The following is a 19,205-nucleotide window of genomic DNA, read 5'->3' on the forward strand; positions in this document are numbered from 1 at the left end:
TCCGCCGGAAGTGACGTTTTGGCAGTGTTTCCTCACAGCCAATCAGAAGAAGGCGCCGCCGAGGGTGGAGATTGAATACTGCATTCTGTGAGTTTTTGGGAACGACCATTTTCGTCAAATTGTGGGTAGAGACAGGGTTTGGCGAATGTTCTTCTCTGGTGGAGTAATGGCAAAGTCTACAAAGTTGGTTTTGGGGGTAGCGTAGGGATCCCAGGAAGGGGGGGTAGCGCCCCTCCAGTCGGGTTTCAGCAGGGTGACTGAAAGGAGGAGTGGAAGCTGGGCAAAGGGGTTGGTGGCGCGGTGAAGACAGAAGGGGTGTGGAAGCGGGGCCTGAAGCGGGCTACCCCGAGCCGGGTGAAGAAAGGGGGCGTATCTTGGAAGAAGGGACCAGGACCTAACGGGATCCGGGGGCTATCTGGGCCCCGGCGACTCCAGTTAAGGGATGGATTATGTGGGCAACACGGATGTCTGGGGTGATCCATGAACAGAGTACCACAGGAAGTGGTTGGCTGACTTAATGGAAGTGGGGTGCAAGGAGCCAGACCGAGCGGTTTGCGGAGCCGTGCACCCCTGCCTCCTGAGTGACCCAGTGCAAGTCCCTACATCTCTCTCGGGGCCTCAGTTTCCTCCTCTGTAAATGGGAGTAGCAATCATTCACGACACACAGATTGTTGTGATGCTTAAATTAGATGAGTTGATGTGTGTTCCATCATGCCTAGCGATAATAGTGACATGTAGAGAACGCTCAAGAAATTGTCATGGTAGCTGTTATTATTATCATTATATGGGGTTTGCGGAGGGCAAGGGGTGTGGCAATGGATTGAGGCGGACAGGGAATGGCAGGAAAGGTGGGCTTGTGGAGCGCTCTAGGAAAGGATGGGATTCCGGCGGTCAGGTAGGAGGGGGTCCTCGGATGGTAAGGGTCGACTTGGTCTGTGACCGCAGTGAAGCTGGACTCTAAAGAGGGGACTGCACGAGAGGAACATGATAAGTTGCGGCGCCCTCGGGGTCGGGGAAGGTGTGGTTTGGGTGACCCGGTTTAGGCGGCGTTGCTGTGGGGCGGAGCGGCTTTGGGTTTCACCGGGGAGGAGCTTATCTGCGGTGGGCGGAGCTGCGGGCTGGGCTCGGGTCTGGCTTCAGGCATCTGCGGGTCTCGCTCCCACCCGCACTGCAGCCGGCAGCCTGAGCCATGGGGCGTCCCACCGTCCTGCTCCTGCTCTTGACTTTCCTGACGCCTGGGGCCGCCATCCGTGTACCGCCGGCCATGAAGGCCCTCAGCAGCCTGCGTTGGTCAACCAGTTTCACATCCCGCGGTACTGTTGCCAAGAAGTACTCGATTAACTACATCGAACAGAAGGTAAGGCGGGGCGGGGTGGGCGTGGGGGAAGATGGGGTTTCGAAGTCCCCGGCCTAATAGCCCCGGCCTAGGCACCGTAGCCCACCCGGAATTTCAGACCCCTAATGCCTAGGACTTGTCCGATCTTTGGCTCACAGCTTCCAGAGGGTGGCATCAAATCTCAGTTATATTTAAAATCTCTCCTCCCGTTACCAATAATTTAGTATCAATCCTGGTTCCACACTCTCTTCTGTAATTGGCTATGACAGTCACTTCAGCTTCTTCTCCCAGAGGATGCCCTAATTCAAATTTCCCTGACCCCCCGTCAAATGAAAATTATTTAATGCCAACTCTGCCTCCTACTCCGTGGTGACAGTCATTCTTTGTCCCTAAGCAGCCTCTAAATACACATTTCCAATATCTTATTAGATAGTATTTAGTATTCAGCCTAAAACGCCAGGCTGTCATCTCTTGCTTAGCTCAAAGTTGATTTTGTAGCCCTTTGATTAAGAGTTTTTAACCATTCCTATTCTCCATAAGACTGAACATATGTGTACCCCATGCTTGTAGAGGAAGTTGTAGAAGAAAGTCAAGATTTGAGGGTGGGGGTTAGCATCTGTATGGTTCTGAAACTTGAGTTTAGAATTTTAAAATAGGCTTGATGCCTTTGTGCTTGGCTGAAGCATGAGGCACTCTTCTGACAAGCGTGGATAGAAAAGTACATCCTGTGTAAAATGACAGGATCTCTTAAGGTTCTGTATTTCTGGGAGCCTGTATAAAGATAGGCAAAGCTTAGGGAAAGATGTGGATTAGAAAAAATGCAAGAGTCTGAGGTTTGGCCTTTGGAGTCAAGTAGAACAGCATTCCATTCTGCTAGCTCTGTGACCTTGGGAAAGAATACTTCTCTGAACCCAGTTTCTTGGGGCGCCTGGGTGGCTCAGTCGGTTAAGCGTCTACCTTAGGCTCAGGTCATGATCCCGGGGTCCTAGGATCAAGTAGGGCTTCCTGCTCAGTGTGGAGTCAGCTTCTTCCTCTCCCTCTCCTCCTCCTCTGTTCATGCTCTCTCTAGCTTGCAGGCTCTCTCTCTTTATGTCTCTCAAATAAATAAATAAAATCTTAAAAAAAAAAATCAACCCAGTTTCTTGATCTGGGGATTTGGTGATGGTTAAATGAAAACAGATGACAAGTCCCCAGCAGAGTATTTGGTCCTGAATTTTGAGTTTTGATAGAGGATTGCATGAATTTGTAACATATAAGAAATTATTTTTAACCCAGAAATTTAAATCACAGTTTATGAGGAAGATAAAGTATTTTATTTCAGCAGAGGTACCAGGAAACAGGGGACTTTTTCTCAAACAACTTACTTAAATTAACTCTCTAGGGTACAATTTCTTCATTTGTAAATTGAGAGGGTTGAACAAGGAACAGCATATTACACACTCTACTGAGGAAAATTAAGGGCCTTTGGGGGAGCTGTCTCAGGGGGTTGGTGGGTAAAGGCCCAAGTGGTAGCCAAGTTAGGGTGCTCCAGTAACCCCTCTCTCCCTGAAATAACTTTGAGCCTGAGCATTATGTGTTTGTTTCATGTATGGGATTTTGTAGAGGATTATTTGCAGAGTTTTATTGGCACAGTAAAATTGAAGGGGAACTATTGGAATGAGGATCTCTGAAATCTCTTTAAAAGTGATGAAGGGGCACAGCCTGGGTGGCTCCATTGGTTAAGTGTCCCGCTCTTGATTTCGGCTCAGATCTTGATATCAGGGTGGTGAGATCCAGCCCCACACTGGGCTCCCAGCTGAGCATGGAGCCTGCTTAAGATTCTCTTTCTCCCTCTCCCTCTGTTCCCTCTCCACACTTGTGCACATGTGCTTGTGCTCTCTCTCTCAAAAAAAAAGAAACGATGAAAAAGAACTATCAGCAGAAAAGGGAGAACAAAAGGGAGGAAGAGACCAAATGATCTGTGAGCCCTTAATTTATATTCCTTCATTATACATTCCTTCCTTGACCACGTAACTATTTAGAAATATAGTTTAAGGTAAGTTCTTTTTCCATATTTGTTCATTTGCTAAATCTGACTTTACTCAGTCACCTTTTGCCCTCTGGCTTAGTTTATATTTTAGGACACAGATTCCACGTATATGTTTATTACTATAGTAATAATTTTCCTTACATCAACTCCAGTTTTTTTGAGAAAACTTCCACATATGTATTTATTACATAATAATGATTATAGTAGTTGCCAATTTTGGACCATAGATTTTTAGTTGGGACTGACTATGTATAAACTCTACTTCAATTTTTTTTTTTAGTTAGAGGACATGAAATACTTTTGTGCCTTTTGATAATAGACATCATTATTAGAATTGTAAGGCTCGGTTTTTATTCAAGGTTGAATTTTTATCAACCTTTGTAATGATTTTCTTTATCTGTAGTTATATCTGTCCAGTTGACCAAGCCATTCCCAGCTGTCCTTATATGCACATAAGTTCCATGAATGGTATAGGTATAAAGGCTTGGCCCTTAGGCCTTTCCCTCCCCTTCACTCCTCAACACACACATACACTTTTAGCAACATAGAACAAAGACTCAATTGAATTTTACAGTGTTGGAAATTCTGTCTGGAGTATTGTCTCTCTTCTCCCCAAATTAAACTCATACCTGTATTCCAGCTGAAATGTCACCTCTTCTGTGAAGACTTCTCGACTTTAGGGCAACTTAGTTGTTTTTTTTTTCATTCTGCACACTTACTATTTTATGTGTCCCCTATAGCTAGATAGCACTCTCCAGTACCCAGAAGTGCCCATAAAAAATATAAAGTACAAAATGAATATTTGTTGAGGGAGTGAATGAATGACTATCCAAAAAAAGCCTAAACAAAGCAAAGTCTACCATCATTTAATTGACACAAGTTATTTTTTATTTTTCTTTTCATTTTTTACTTCTATTCTTAACTAATTATTTTTCCCCTTCTTTCAAAGTCTTCAAAGGTTGTTGATTTAGTAGGAATTTTTTTGTATTTGTTTTTTTTTATCCAAAGTAACTGAATCAGGAGACCAGACAAAGGATAGTACATCACTTGGTTACATCCGGGCTTTGGGTACATGTGTGATGCCAGGGTTGTAAGGGGCTCCTTGGAATCTATGGCTTGTGGTTACAAGGTTTCCCTTCTTCTCATTACCCTCCATCTCCCAGCCTAGCCCCTCAGGGTAGAATGTGAGTCCTGAGGGCATTTTACTGTGTGATGTAGTGGGAAAAGAGAATGAGTCCTTTGAGGCTCTCATTTTCCTCAGTGTTACTAGGAAACAATATTTACTGTATTAGAGTTCTCTAGAGAAACAACCAAAAGAATGTGTTTCTGTGTGTCTCTATCCCTCTTTTCACAGAGATTTATTTTAAGGAATTAGTTCATATGATTATGGAGGCTTGGTAAGTTCAAAATCTACAGGGTAGACTGGCAGCCTGGAGACCCAGAGAAGAGTTGCAGTTTGAGTCAAAAGAGAGCCTGCTTGCATAATTCCTTCTTGCTCAGGAGAGGTCAATCTTTTTTGCTATTCAGGCTTTCACCTGGTTGGATGAGACCCATTCACATTATAGAGGGTAAATCTGCTTTACTCAAAGTCCACTGATGTACATATTAATCTTTTCCAAAAAACCAGCTTTCTAGAAACATCCAGAATGTTTGATCAAATATATGGGCACTGTAGCCCAGCCAAGTTGACAGGTAAAATTAACCATTACTTCTACCAAGGTTGTTGTGGGGGTTCAATATGGTAACACATGAAAGCACATGCATAGTGCCTGGGAGATGGTAGGAACTTTAAGGAACATAATAGAGTAAATAGAGTAAACATAATAGAGTAAAATTTCTTCCCCATTCTGTCCTAAAACCACAATCCCCATAGTGTTAGCATTTCAGATTGAACCAAATGCATGACAGTTGTGATAATGCCTCTTCTAGAAACTTAGTGGTCAGTAATCTATACTCAACTATTCCTATTTAACTACTGACCAGTGTTTATGTTAGAACTCTGCAACTTGACCCAGTGTTAAGCTCATGGCCACTGACTTCTGCAAAGCCTTCCCACAGCTCCTTCCTTGTCTGCTGTGAGGCAGTCACATCAGTGGGCTAAGCTATTTCTATTTATGTACATCCATTATGGTTCTTTTAGTTCCTACTCCAGGTTCCCCTTTTCCACTCATGCCACAGTGACCCTAACGTCTAGTAAAATATTGATCTTTCTCCTCCTCCTCTCCTTTTTATTTTTTCCCCTCTTCTCCACTTTTTGTTATTGGTTCATCTATTGATGGCTTTCCCCTTAGGCCCAGAGTGTACGTCACAAATATTATGTGACTTCTGAATTGATTTCTGTTTTTACCCCTAGACTCATTGCCAGAAGGGGTTTTAGAGATCATGCAGTCCACCCCTTAGATATGATGAAGTAACTTTGATCTAAATTATGAAGAGTCAGGAACTTGATAGAGATTGATTACCATACAAGTTTGAGAACAAATTCTATTTCTCCCATTAGCTGAGTAACTTCAGACAGATTACTCTGAGCATCTGTTTTTATAATCAGCAATATGGGGATAATTATACTGTTCATCTCACAGATTTGTTGTGAAATGAGCTAATATGTGTAAAGGACTTAATAGCACAGTTTAGATATCACTTTACTCAAAAAATGATAAATATTTTTATTTTATCTTGCGGTTTCTTAATATATATGGCTTTAACTTACCCCCTCTCCACACAGAATAAAATATTCAAATCATCACTTACCATACCTAAAATAGTTATTCTAGAAAATATGAAAATTTGTATGAACTCTTTTCAGTTACATAAATAATATATATATTCCTTTTTATCAGTGGGATATAATTTAATATACTTGTAAATAAGGCAAAGAAATTAACTTTCCTTGTTTGAAATAATTTTCTTTCACACAAGACTGATACATAATGAAAAGCGTAGGAAGCTATTTCTATTATTTTTTTCTATGCTATTTTGCGTTTTGGTAAATTGCGGCGGGGACATATAATGAATGTATCCTTTTAGATTTTTGCAAGTATCTTTTCTATTTTATAATAATAGTAATTCTAACACTATCTTTCTGATAGCTTTCAATGTTTTATAAGTTAATGCTAAAATATAATTTCAGTAAAAATTAATTTTAAGGTTTTGCACTGTCATTTATATCCCTCTGCAGCATATTGCAAGGACTTTAAAGCACTTAAGACATTTTTGAAGTTTGGGTTCTAGTATCAGACTTGTCACTAACTCATGGAATGACCTTGGGTAAGTTGCTTGCCTCTAGATCTCAGTGTAAGATCTCTTATGTAAGATAAGAGGATTGGACCTGATGACCTGTGATGCGTCTGTAATTCTGTTCACTGAGTGCTTCCTGTCTATAGGGCCCTGTATTAGGAGCAGTGGGGATTTGAGTACAAGTTCTGTTTTTCCCCTTGCCATTAATTGCCTTTGGCATAGCAGACCTAAACAGTTTTTCCATCTCAACTTTAAATTAGACAGACTCCTATCATGTAAAGGTTTTTTTTTTTTAATTAAAATTACTCAGCTTTACCATTAACAAAGTATAACATAGAACACTGTATTTATATTTATGATTTTAAAGTTTGCTTGATTATGGGTGGATTGGAGAAAAAAGAATCATAGGAAAGGAAAAGACCTTGATGACATGTCTTACCTTATTTGTCATCATATTGCCAGAGCATTGCACGGTGCCCTCTACATAGTAGTTCTTTTTTTTTTTTAAGATTTTATTTATTTATTTGAGAGAGTGAGCGAGCGAGAAAGTATGAGAGCAGGGGGAGGGGCAAAGGCAGAGGGAGAAGCACACTCCTCTCCCCGCTGAGCAGGGAGCTGGACTACGACAACGTGGGGCTCGATCCCAGGACTCTAGGATATGACCTGAGCCAAAGGCAGACACACTTAACCGACAGAGCCACCCAGGCGTCCCTACGTAGTAGTTCTTCATAAAGATTTTTTGAATGGAAAAAATTGGCTATAAATTAAAATGAATAAGGAGTAAGAGGAGGGAGAATAAAATGAAATATGTACTGTATAAATTATTGAATGCACTAGTGATACTAATAATCTGCTACTGCGTATTGAAAGCTTTATATGTCCTAGGTTCTAAGTACGTAATAGACATTTATTTATTTAGATTTTATTTATTTATTTGAGAGAGAGAATGAGAGAGAGAGAGAGCACATGAGAGGGGGGAAGGTCAGAGGGAGAAGCAGACTCCCTGCTAAGCAGGGAGCCCGACGCGGGGCTTGATCCCGGAACTCCAGGATCATAACCTGAGCCGAAGGCAGTCGCTTAACCGACTGAGCCACCTAGGAGCCCTAGACATTCATTTATTTAATGTTCTATGAGGTAGATGCTATTATTGTGAGAGAACGATCATACAGAGAGGTTGAGTTACATGTTCAAGATGCTTATCTGTCTCATTTTGTTTTTCTGAAAATAAACTCTAATGAGTTTCTAGTTCTAAAGCAAATGTCATTACCTTGCTTATTGTACTAGTCAGGATAAGGCTAGGCTATGCTGCTGTAGCAGAACTACAAAATTTTAGTGACTTAAACCCCCCAAAATGTATGACTGAAACTGTATTTCCATTGGGGTGAGCAGAGGGTTCCCTCATTACATTTACTTAGAGACTAAGGAGCTTATGGAGGCTTTCTCTCAACATACACTTTCGTGATCACCATAGCAATGAAAAAGGAACATAGAAAAATAATAAATGCTCTGGTCTGGAAATTGCACATCACTTCCTTTCATAATTCCTTGGCCCAAACTGGTTGTATTGCTGCATCTAAGGACAGGGCAGGGAGATAAAAAATACTGACTTTGGAGATCCTAGAAGGAGAAACAACATTAATTAGACTACCATACTCAATTATTCTCTTACTCACCCACCCATCCACCTACTCAGTGTTCATCCACTTCCTTTTATATGTCAGGCACTGTACTAGGTCCCAGGAAAGCAGAGATGATTACATCCTGGAGGACTTCACATACTTGTTGGCCATTCCAGTCACACATACTCAAGCTTGTATCTGAAAAATATGGAAAAGGACTGACAAATGTGTGATGTCTTGGCATTATGTGGCTGCAATTTACAGATTGCTTCAAAAAATCCCTGAAGGTGGCACCCCTGGGTGGCTCAGTGGTTAAGCACCTGCCTTCAGCTTGGGTCATGATCCTGCGGTCTTGGGATCAAGTCCCGCATCAGGCTCCCTGCTCAGCAGAGAGCCTGCTTCTCCCTCTCCCTCTGCTTGTGCTCTCTCTCTGTCTCTCTGTCAAATAAATAAATGAATAAATAAATCTTAAAAAAACATAAAAATCCCTGAAGTGAGGCTGGTCTACTTGATATTTTCTTGCTCAATTTATCATTATCATGATATTTCACTGACCTGATGTGTATATACATTGAAGCATGTGATTAATAAAGGAATTTATTTATTCATACTGTCACTCAGTATTTAAAATAATTGTTTTGCCTGTCTTTTTCATAATAAAGGAAACAAAACTGATACAGAGATTTATGTAAAAAATCTGAATTATGCTTTGTAAGTGTCCATCAAAAGGAAACTTTTGCATTGACAATGTGTATGTTATTGGGGAGTTATAAAAATCCTTTTTTTAATATCTTTTTTATTCTGGTTCACAGTTTAGGAAAAGTAGTCGTTGTTTATGAGCAGTGAATGAATAAACATTTATTGATTGTCTTATCTGGGCCAGGTATTATTTTAAACTCTTTTACATACCTCCTTTTAATTATTACAGTCACTTTTAAGAATAGATGGTTTAATTGAGGTTCATAGAAGTTAAGTGACTTGATCAAGCTATTGAGGGACAATATATTTTAATCTTTTGCTTCCAAGATTTATGATCTTTCATTCAATTGACCTCCTGATGCCTCTGTTTTCAAAACTGATTGTCTCTCTATCTATTTATATTCCACATTCAGTCTTTAAAACAATCCTGTGAGGTAGATATTATGCTCATTTTTAGAGGTGAAACTGTCAAGCTTCAGAAAGATCAAAGGAAGAAACATGCAAAATATCCCACTTGTAAATTTCCTGGTTTCTCAATCCCAAATTATAAATAATTTGTGGTACATCCATAAAATGAAATATTATTATGCCTTAAAAATGATGGTCTTGAAGTATATCTGGTAATGTGGGAAATGTTCATGAATTACTGATAAATGAAAAAAGCAAAATAGAAAACTTGAATGTACAACATGTTTCCAAATTCATTTACTCTATTTTGCTAAGTTCTTACTATTTGCAAGGCACTCTTCTAGGCACTGGGGCAAGAGCATTCAAGACATAGAGAAAAGCAAGTACAAAAACCTGAAGGTAGATGTTCCTGGCAGGAACAACTCAAGGAGGCCCGTATGGCTGGAAGAGGGTAGCAGGGGATGAAGACAGTGAGGAGGAAAGAGAAGAGAGATACTCCTCTAGCAGAGAAGGAAAGTAAATGGACTAGGGAATTACAGTTTGATTACAGGCAGCTTTGAAGTCTCATGCATGTTGGTAAGACCATTTGATAGGCTGTATGTTTCTCTAGCTACCTTTACTTTCTTGGGTATGAATGAAAAGTTGGTGGAGAGTTCTTTTTAACCAGGATTATCCTTTTGCCAAACCAGTAAAAGAAAGTGAGAGAGAGAGTCATGGGGATTCAGGGGCATATGCAAGGGAGTAATTTATTCATTGACCATGAAATTTCAGCCAAGTAAGGAAGGGAGTGAGGATGGGGTGAGGGACAGTGAAAGGTGGATTATGTGAGGTTGAAGGTCCTCCTTGCTTCCTGCAGTTAGCCCTCTACTGCAGTCCCCATGGGTCACATTAATCACTTCTTCTCCCATCAAGCACTCTTCTCCTCAGAGCCTGCAATGATTCCTAATTGTTTGCTTTTTTTTTTAGGGAGATTTTATTTATTTATTTGAGAGAGAGAGTGCAAGAGAGTGCACAAGCACGGGGAGGGGCAGAGGGAGAGGGAGAGGGTCAAGCAGACTCCCCACTGAGCAGGGAGCCTGACGCCAGGCCCTATCCCAGGACCCTGAGAACATGACCTGAGTCGAAGGAAGACGCTTAACAGACTGAGCCACCCAGGCACCCCAGCTGATTGTTTGCTTTATTTAGAACAAAATCCTGTAGTATTCAAGGCCTTTCACCCTGTAACCCCAACCCACCTTTCCAGTGTGCTAATCTATTCTTCACACATGCTCATTCTTTTCCTGTTTCTATGCTTTAGCCCACATTGTTCCTTTTGTCTGGAATACCTCTCCCAATACCCTTCCCCCCTTTATCAATCCTATCCTTTTTTTCAGCCTCATCTCAGACACCTCCTACCTCCTCCATGAGGTGTTTCTTAATCTCCTGGAAAGTGTGTGATCAGTCAGATCTGTCTTTGTACTTCTCTCATGGCACATGTCTTATCTAGCCTTGTGTTAAGGTCTTTTGTACTTTTGTCTTACTCCCTTTTTAAAGCAGGAACTCTATTTTGTAAGTATCCATACTCCATAGCATATACTGCCCATAGGTAAGTTTTATAGTCCTAGAGTATCATCATTACAAATGTTTGTTGAATCTGTATCTTTCCGCCTCTCTCCTGCTTCCCTATACAACGAGATAAGGAAAGGGTGTGTGTGTGTAGGACGGGAAACGGTATGGAAATTGATTCTCAACTGTCTAAAATCCTTTTGGGAAACAATGTAGAATGCCAGGCAAATAAAAACAGTCCCACTTATTCACATTCTCTTACTCTGATGACCTGAAAGCTGTAGCTAGTTTTCTGTACTGATTCTTCTCCCCACATATATACAGAGAAAGAATCATGGAAGGGAGTACAGCAAAGTTTGCTCTTTGTTTTGTGTCTGGGTGAGGGCCAGGGAAAGGATAAAGAATGAAGACATTAGGAAAAATGTCCCCTTAAAGCCTACTTCTGTGGCAATTGTGTACTGCCCATATTTATTAGAGAGCTAAGGTAAGGCAGTACTTTTTATGATTCATTTGCAAAAGAAGCCAATTAACTATGTATATTAGTAAATCCTTACTTTCTATTATGTACATACATCAGTTCCAAGTTGCCACACAGTGCTGCACCTGAAGAGGGTCAGCTGTCCTATCTCTGTCAAGCTCATGGTGTTCTCTTTCTTGTTGCTCATGTTGTGGGGATGCCCACATGGGTTAAGAAAAAGCAGATTTATTAAAGTCAGATTTCTTTAGGAGCTTTCTCTGAACAGCTCTGCAAGTTGGTTATGATACAATGAAGATGAAGTATTATTCTATTACAGTAGATATGATATCTAACATATAGTAAAGAAGCACAATTGTACGTTCATCCGGAAATATTTATTGAACTCTTCCAATGTGCCATACACTATGTTGATAGCTGAGGATAAGTGGAAAGCAAAGACAGACCTCATGAAGTTTACAGTTTAGTGGGAAAGAACATAGTGATAAGTAATTACAAGTGTGATAATGTGTGCTTTAAGGAAGTAGTTTGTTGTGGGATCTACAATGGAGTCCTGAGTCTTGTGTATTAGAGAATCCTATAGGCAGCAATGGTATCAAAGTAGACTGGGAAGCTAAATAGGAGTTAGCCAGGAGAAGGGAGATGATTGAGATTTCTGCCCAGGTAGAGGGTGTATCCTAAGGTAGGAAGGAGCAGTCCATGTTGGGGGAACTGAAAGATCAGAAATACTGGGACAGGGGCTCAGACTCTATGAGGCAAGAGGTGGGCCCTCAAAAGTACGAGGTCAGTATTATTACTATTTCCATTGGTACATGCATGGTATTCCTTCTCTCAATCTTTCATTGATTTTAAGAACATAACTTGGTGTTGAAGTGGTAAGGGGCAAAGCACTGCTCTGCTCCCCAGAGTAAATGCATTCACCTTGTGACAGGTACAGCCTAAGTGCTCTTAATATATTATCCCACCCTGCAAGGAGGTACTACATCTTTTTTATAAAGAAATAAAGGGCTCAGAGGTAAAGTGATATATCATTATCACATAGCTGATAAGTGATAGTGCCAGGATTTAAACGGAGCTCTGTTGACATCAGAGCCCTTGATCTATGTTGCTTCTGTACTAGCTGTATTTCTGGAATAGATAGAAGATTGTGTAATTCATGGCCTAAATTAGAGATAGTGTGGAAGTCACATTTGTTAAGGAATTCCAGATTAGACAGTAATAAAGTCAGTTCTCTAACACCAGGCTGGATAATTTTGGAGAGAAAAAAAAATCATAATGGAGGTTTTAACAATACAGAACTTTCTTCTGACTTGACTTTTGTGTTACAAAAAGAAGGCTTTTAAATGAATGGACCTTTAAATAATGGACCATGTTAACAACAGAAGGGAATTATGAAACCTTCTAAGATATAGACTATGAGATCTTTTTGGAGGGCTGTATACATTCTAGAGTAAAGGATGTCAAGAGACCTCCACTGATGATCACAAAAAGGTATTCTCCAAGAAATAAAGGAGGAGACTAAACTGGTAGGGCAGGAGTGAGGTCACTACTTTAGAAATTGTCCCCTTAAATTTGGTGCTCAGTATAGTTTACCCTAGTTTCATTAGGGAATCCTCCTTTTTAAGCTTTCCCAACAGTCTGTGTACAAAATTTGGCTTGGAATAAGTTAATTAAAGTTCATGTAAATGTTGCTCATCTATGCTGCATGAATTAGTCAATGCTATATATTCGTCTTCTATTCATTTGAATGTTCCTCTTTTGTCCACTAACTCAAAGGAACAGAGGTCACCATTTGGCACTTGCTTTTGAAAGTCTACCTTGATTAGAAAGTCAAGTTCAGGTAAACATACCTATGTATTTGTTTTCTCTGAAAGCCTGGATAGTGGTCTCATTTTTTTTTTTTTAAGATTTTATTTATTTTAGAGAGAGAGAAAGGGAGCAAGAGAGAGAGAGAGAGTGCATGTGAGTGAGAGAGAGCCAGGGGAGGGAGGGCAGAAGGAGAGGGAGAAGCAGACTCCCCTTATGGGGCTCGATTCCAGGACCCTGAGATCATGACGCCAGCGGAACCGAAATCGAGAGTCGGATGCTCAGCCAACTGAGCCACCCAGGCGCCCCTAGTGGTCTCATCTTTAAACATGGTGCTTAGAATGATAGTATTATTCTTCAGTTTAATAAAGTATTATCATTTTAAAGGATATTAAACTGAAAATTTAAGCTAATCTCTTTAACTACTTTTACGAGAAACCTGGCTATTTGAACCATGATTCTAATTATATTATTCTGATCCCCAAGAGGAAATAAGCAGTCCTTTGAGATGTGGATTCAGAATCTTCAGCATATGGGGTGATGAAAGTGATGCTACAGATTATTTTAAAATTCTTTAGAAATAAGATACTCAGTCACCTTTTAGTTTTGTGATTTGTACCTTTCCTCAGAGCTACATAATTCATATAGTGATGAATGTGTAACTAAAGGTATATTACACTATCACAGCACTGGATAGAAAGTCAGAAGCAGGGGCACCTGGGTGGCTCAGTCGTTAAGTGTCTGCCTTCGGCTCAGGTCATGATCTCAGGGTCCTGGGATTGAGCCCCACATCGGGCTCCCTGCTCCGCAGGAAGCTTGCTTCTCCTTCTCCCACTCCCCCTGCTTGTGTTCCCTCTCTCACTGTCTCTCTCTCTCTCTCTCTGTCAAATAAATAAAATTAAAAAAAAAAATGAGAAGCAAAAACATATCACCATATACCAGGCCGTGTGATATTTAGTGTGTTAGAGACTTTCACTGTCACCAAGTCATTGCCTTGTTGCTGTTTTCAGTTCCATGATAACTGCAAATTTTCTTTTTTTTAATTTTGCTTTGCAAGGTCATATTGTTTTAAGGAAAAAGTTGGAACAAATTGCTAAAGTTTTTTTGTTTTTTGTGGGGTTTTTTTTTGCTAAAGTTTTATACAGTGGGGTACCTGGGTGGCTCAGTTGGTTAAGTGTCCAACTCTTGATTTTGGCTCAGATCCTGATCTCAGGGTGGTGAGATGCATCCCTGCCTCGGGCTCTGTGTTCAGCCGGAGTCTTCTTGAGAGTCTCTTTCTCCCTCTGCCCCTCCCCCAAACCGCACTTGTGTGTGTGTATGCGTGTGTGCGCACGCCCGTGCATATGCTCTCTCTCAATAAATAAATGAATAAATAAATAAATAAATGAAATCTTTTAAAAAAGTTTTATATGACAATTTCTTCCTCATAAGTAGTAATATTAAACATGTACCTTGTGTATGTTTTTGCGTGTATTTGGCAGTGGTTTCAGATTTGGGAGGTGCATGCTAATAAAACATGCTCTACAAAATATACTAGTAATGCATCAAGCTCTCACTTCCTTCAGACCCTTGCTAGGTACTTGCATGCATGTATTATCCTACGTAATCATCGTAATCATCGTAAGACATCTCTGAGGGGTGCCCTGGGTAGCTCAGTCAGTTAAACATCAGAATCTTGATCTCAGCTCAGGTCTGAGAGCACCACTCGGGGGTGAATTAAGGCGTTGGGCTCCATGCTGAGGGGGTGGAGCCTACTTAAAAAAAAAAAAGACCCCTCTGAGATAGGTACTATTTTTTTTTTCATTTTACATATAAGAAAACAAGCCTACAGACATGAAGTAACTTGTTCAAATTCGAATAGCTCTAATAGGTGGCAGAATTGGCATTCAAACTCAGATCTGTCTGCAAATTCCTTTCTCTTTTTGCTACTTTACGAAACATTCTTTTGTGGTTTTCAGGAGAGAAAAAACAGTTTTTGAAAGATACCCTTGGTACTGATCAGATTTTATTAGTGCAAAAGTGTGTGTATGTGCACTTAAACCTTGGCACTGGTATTTTTGATAAGTTTTCCTGATGGCTTATGACTAGCATGTTTGGCCTGCATCATTGTGATTTAATAACCTAATTTAAAAAAGAACTACAACCCAAACAATGGCTCTGATTCAGCCGATATGAAAGTGAGGAAGTACTTGTTATCATTTGTCAGTGAATTCTTATTTTTATACAGTTTGAACCGTGGGTCACACTGCAGACACTATCCTTTAAAACTGCCGGAAACCTCCGTCACTTCCTGAGCACTGATGGCCTCTTCCTTCGAGGGATCAGCTCATACAAAAATTTCTGAAAGCAGTGGTGATGACTCCCTTCTCCTTGGCCTAAGATTCTTCCTTTCTCTTAAACAATTGGCTTTAAATGACAATGACTGGTGTGGCTAGTGCAGACCAAAACAGGCTATCTGTTTGCCTTTTACGAAGTCTGATTTCTAGAAAATGACCGTAGTTTAAAAGAGAAGGTAATTACTATTTGCTGCCCACCTCTCTGTGATCTCTTCAAAGACAGCAATGTTGGGTCTCATTCATCTGTGGGTCTGGGAGGCTGCAGTACCAAGCTTTGTACATGTGGAGCTGTGCTGATAGAATGACACTGCATGTCATGTTCTGTGTTATTGAAAACATTAAATGCAAATATCCAACATTAGGCAAGGTATAAAAGAGCATCTTGCTGTTACTTACATACCCCTAGTCTTTGGTTCATCTCTGAAGAATTTGAGTGTAACATGGTGAAATGAATGTTGGCTAAGATGCCGGGGAAGTTACTCTCCAAAAAATATGGATCATGGTTTTTAAAGATTTCCAGAAGGGCTTTTTGCAGTTAAATTTTTAACATTGCCAAACCCTTTTATTAGTTTGAATTTATAGTCATTTTTCTGTAATCTCTGTTCTCTAGATGATCTTTCTCCATTTCACACTCCAGACAAGCATATACATACATTTACTCTTGCCTATTGGTCTTCCTCTGAAGATTTATTCTTTAAATACTTCTTGAATCTTCAAGGCGTCTGGCCTGTTTAGCACTTGCTTGTTTCCTTCTGTTAAAAAATATTCCCCTCCAGGAAGCCCGTCTTTGTTAATTGGAAAAGTAGTGGGGGGTCTTCTGTTGTTTTTTTGCTCCTGTTTCACATTCCCAATTAATTCACTGTTCTTGTTTCATCTTTGCTTACACACATCTAAGATGTGCAGACAACTCTAGTTGATTTGTGAATTCCATGTGCTTCATTTTTAAATTCCCAACTGCCTCACCCATGCCTTCCAGGATATTTTGATTGCCCTATCCCTTGTTCAGCTTGTATAGGCTTAGACAAAACAAATGGATTTTAGGATCAGCCTTTAAAAACATAATCAGAGAAATAACTCTGCTAGAAAAGAATCTCTAATATTTATTATATATTGTTATTTCTTATTGACACTGTGCCAGGCATTACACATTGGTCATTTCATTGTTTTATACACACTGTGCTGGGATTTGGCTCATACAGTACTGGTATCTCTCTGCTTGGAATGGTTTATCTTCCTCCTTTCTCTGCCTGGCACTCCTGTCCATCCTTCACGGCTCAGGTCTTATATCACCTCTGTGAAACTTTATGGGACTGCTTTGTTTCTCTTCCCAGGCTGTGTATTGACTAATATCCCCTTTGTGCCTTCCATTGCACTTTATAAATACTTCTTTTTTACTACTACTCTGGATTGCAGTGATTTGTTTATATGTTGTTCTCTGTTATTAGGATATGAGCAGCCTGACTGCTGGGACCACACCTATCAGTGTATCTACAGTGTACACTCTCAACAGTTGTTTAAATGAATAACTGGCCCAAGCTGAGGTGATTATTCCCTTTTCTGAATGCTGTTAACACTTGCTTTTATTATATTTTGCCTAGTACTATCAATATGGCATATACACTGACCAATTAGAAGAGAAGCTGGTCATAGAGCTGAGGCCTTTTATAGTGCCATGGGTTAGTTCTTTAGACCTGAGGTCTGGAGAAGGAACTGGGACAGTGGGATGGGTGGGCATAGAGTGGGGGTGGGCATCACTCAAGGTGCTGAGATAATTATTTGCTAACCGGTATAGAAGGATTTCAATATTTTAATAACTGGCTGAGTATCAGCCTTGGTTCTTCCAAGTAGTGGGCGCCTTAAGAATAGGATGCTGCTTAAACTGGTTAGCATCCCTCATATGGATAGTTAGGTGCAACTGAGAGGTATGGGTGTTCAAAGCAAGTTAAACTTTTATAAAAAATATTAATGTCATTACATAACACGCCCTTCTAAAACTCCTTGGATTTTTTTTCACAGTACTGTCAATGGCACTAATCTCCTCCTGGTCACCTGGGATTAGAGTATTTTGGAATCATCTGATTCCTTCACCTTCACCTCTATACCAAAGTCCAATTAGCCACAAGACTTTTCCATGATTCCTTCCTACTTTATGCCCCTTCCTTTGCATTCCCAGGGTTACTAGCTTTTATAAACCCACACAATTCCAAGCTAAACTATTACAGTAGCCTCTTCAGTCCCTTTGTTCTGTCAGCCTCAGGCCAGGCCAGCTGGCACTATGGTTTTTTCTCCCCTCCTCTTTTCCAGTCCAGGCCTTTACTGGGCCCTGCTTAAACTCCACCTCCTCAGGGAAACCTTCCCCAGTTGACCCAGCCTAGTAAGAGCTATCCTTCCCTGGGCTCCGCTAGTACTTGCTGTCTGTAACATTCGTTAACTCTACATTAACTTTGTGAAATGACTCTTGTTGCCTGAACTGTAATTACATCTTAGAATGTGATTTAGCAGGCAGTTATCTCTCAAGCAGGAAGCAAACATGCCCTAGAATTCGTATCCTCACAGGGTCATAATGGTTCAGGACATTTAGAGTTTTAAAATTTCCTGATTGACATAATTTAAAATTCTGTAGCCAGGTTGCTGAGTAGCATGTAATTTTGTTTGAAAGAAATGCTGACTGTGACCCACTAACTTGAGTTTATAACCATGAATGGATTACAACCTCCTTATGAAACACTAATCTAGACTATATGGATCCTATAAAGATGAATGTTTCTCATATAATGGAGAGGTAAGGCCTAGAAGCAAAAATCTTTACTACAGGGTGAATGTAATATAGAGATATAGATATAGATATAGAATATAGATTTCGATATATATGTGTATATATCGATATCTATATATATAACACAAGATTTCAGAGGAGGGAGAATTGCGTGGTGAAAACTACTTCCTATTGTAGGAAGACAATTCTGTTTGGGGGAGAAGGTTGGTATCTCTTGATAGTCTTAGAAATTTTCCCTTGATAGTTAAATCATTCCTTTCAGAATTTTTTGGTTTTTGTTTTTTTGTGCTTTATTATTACCGTTGGTTTTTTTTTTTTGCAAGAGCACATAGGAATGATATACATTCATTTCCTTTTTCTTTATTTCAATTCTAGTATAATTAGCATACAGTGTTACATTAGTTTCAGGTGTACAATTTTAGATTTCAGGTGATTCAACAATTCTAGTGCCCATGTCAGTAAGTGTACTCTTAATTCCCTTCACCTGTTCCACCCATCTTCCTCTCTGGCAACCATCAGTTTGTTCTCTATATTTATGAATCTGTTTTCTTGGGGTGCCAGGGTGGCTCAGTCATTAAGCATCTGCCTTCGGCTTGGGTCATGATCCCAGGGTCCTGGGATCGAGCCCCGCATCGGGCTCCCTGCTCCACGGGAGCCCTGCTTCTCCCTCTCCCACTCCCCCTGCTTGTGTTCCCTCTTTCGCTGTGTCTCTCTCTGTCAAATTAATAAATAAAAATCTTTAAAAAAAAAGAATCTGTTTTCTTGATTGCCTCTTTTTTTCTTTATTCATTTGTTTTGTTTCTTAAATTCTACATATGAGTGAAATCATATGATGTTAGTTTTTCTCTGACTTATTTCACTTAACATTATATTGTCTACATCCATCCATATTGTTGCAAATGGTGAGATTCCAGTCTTTTTTATGGCTGAGTAATATTC

The 19,205-nt window shown here is 40.1% G+C and overlaps 1 protein-coding gene across 4 annotated transcripts in view; it reads left to right on the forward strand.

Moving 5' to 3' along the window:
* The first annotated feature begins 46 nt into the window (after nt 1–46).
* LOC113915128 (prolylcarboxypeptidase) overlaps nt 47–19,205 on the forward strand; it is a 70,764-nt gene continuing 51,605 nt past the window's right edge. The window contains exons 1-2 of one of the 4 annotated variants that reach the window (XM_027580918.2): nt 47–87; nt 1,175–1,357. In XM_027580918.2, the coding sequence (XP_027436719.1) occupies nt 1,190–1,357 (168 nt within the window). In that variant the 5' untranslated portion in view covers nt 47–87; nt 1,175–1,189. The other 3 variants (XM_027580920.2, XM_027580919.2, XM_027580917.2) reach the window with 3 other exon arrangements.

Source organism: Zalophus californianus, chromosome 11, assembly GCF_009762305.2.
Source record: "Zalophus californianus isolate mZalCal1 chromosome 11, mZalCal1.pri.v2, whole genome shotgun sequence".
NCBI classification, from domain to species: Eukaryota; Metazoa; Chordata; class Mammalia; order Carnivora; family Otariidae; genus Zalophus; species Zalophus californianus.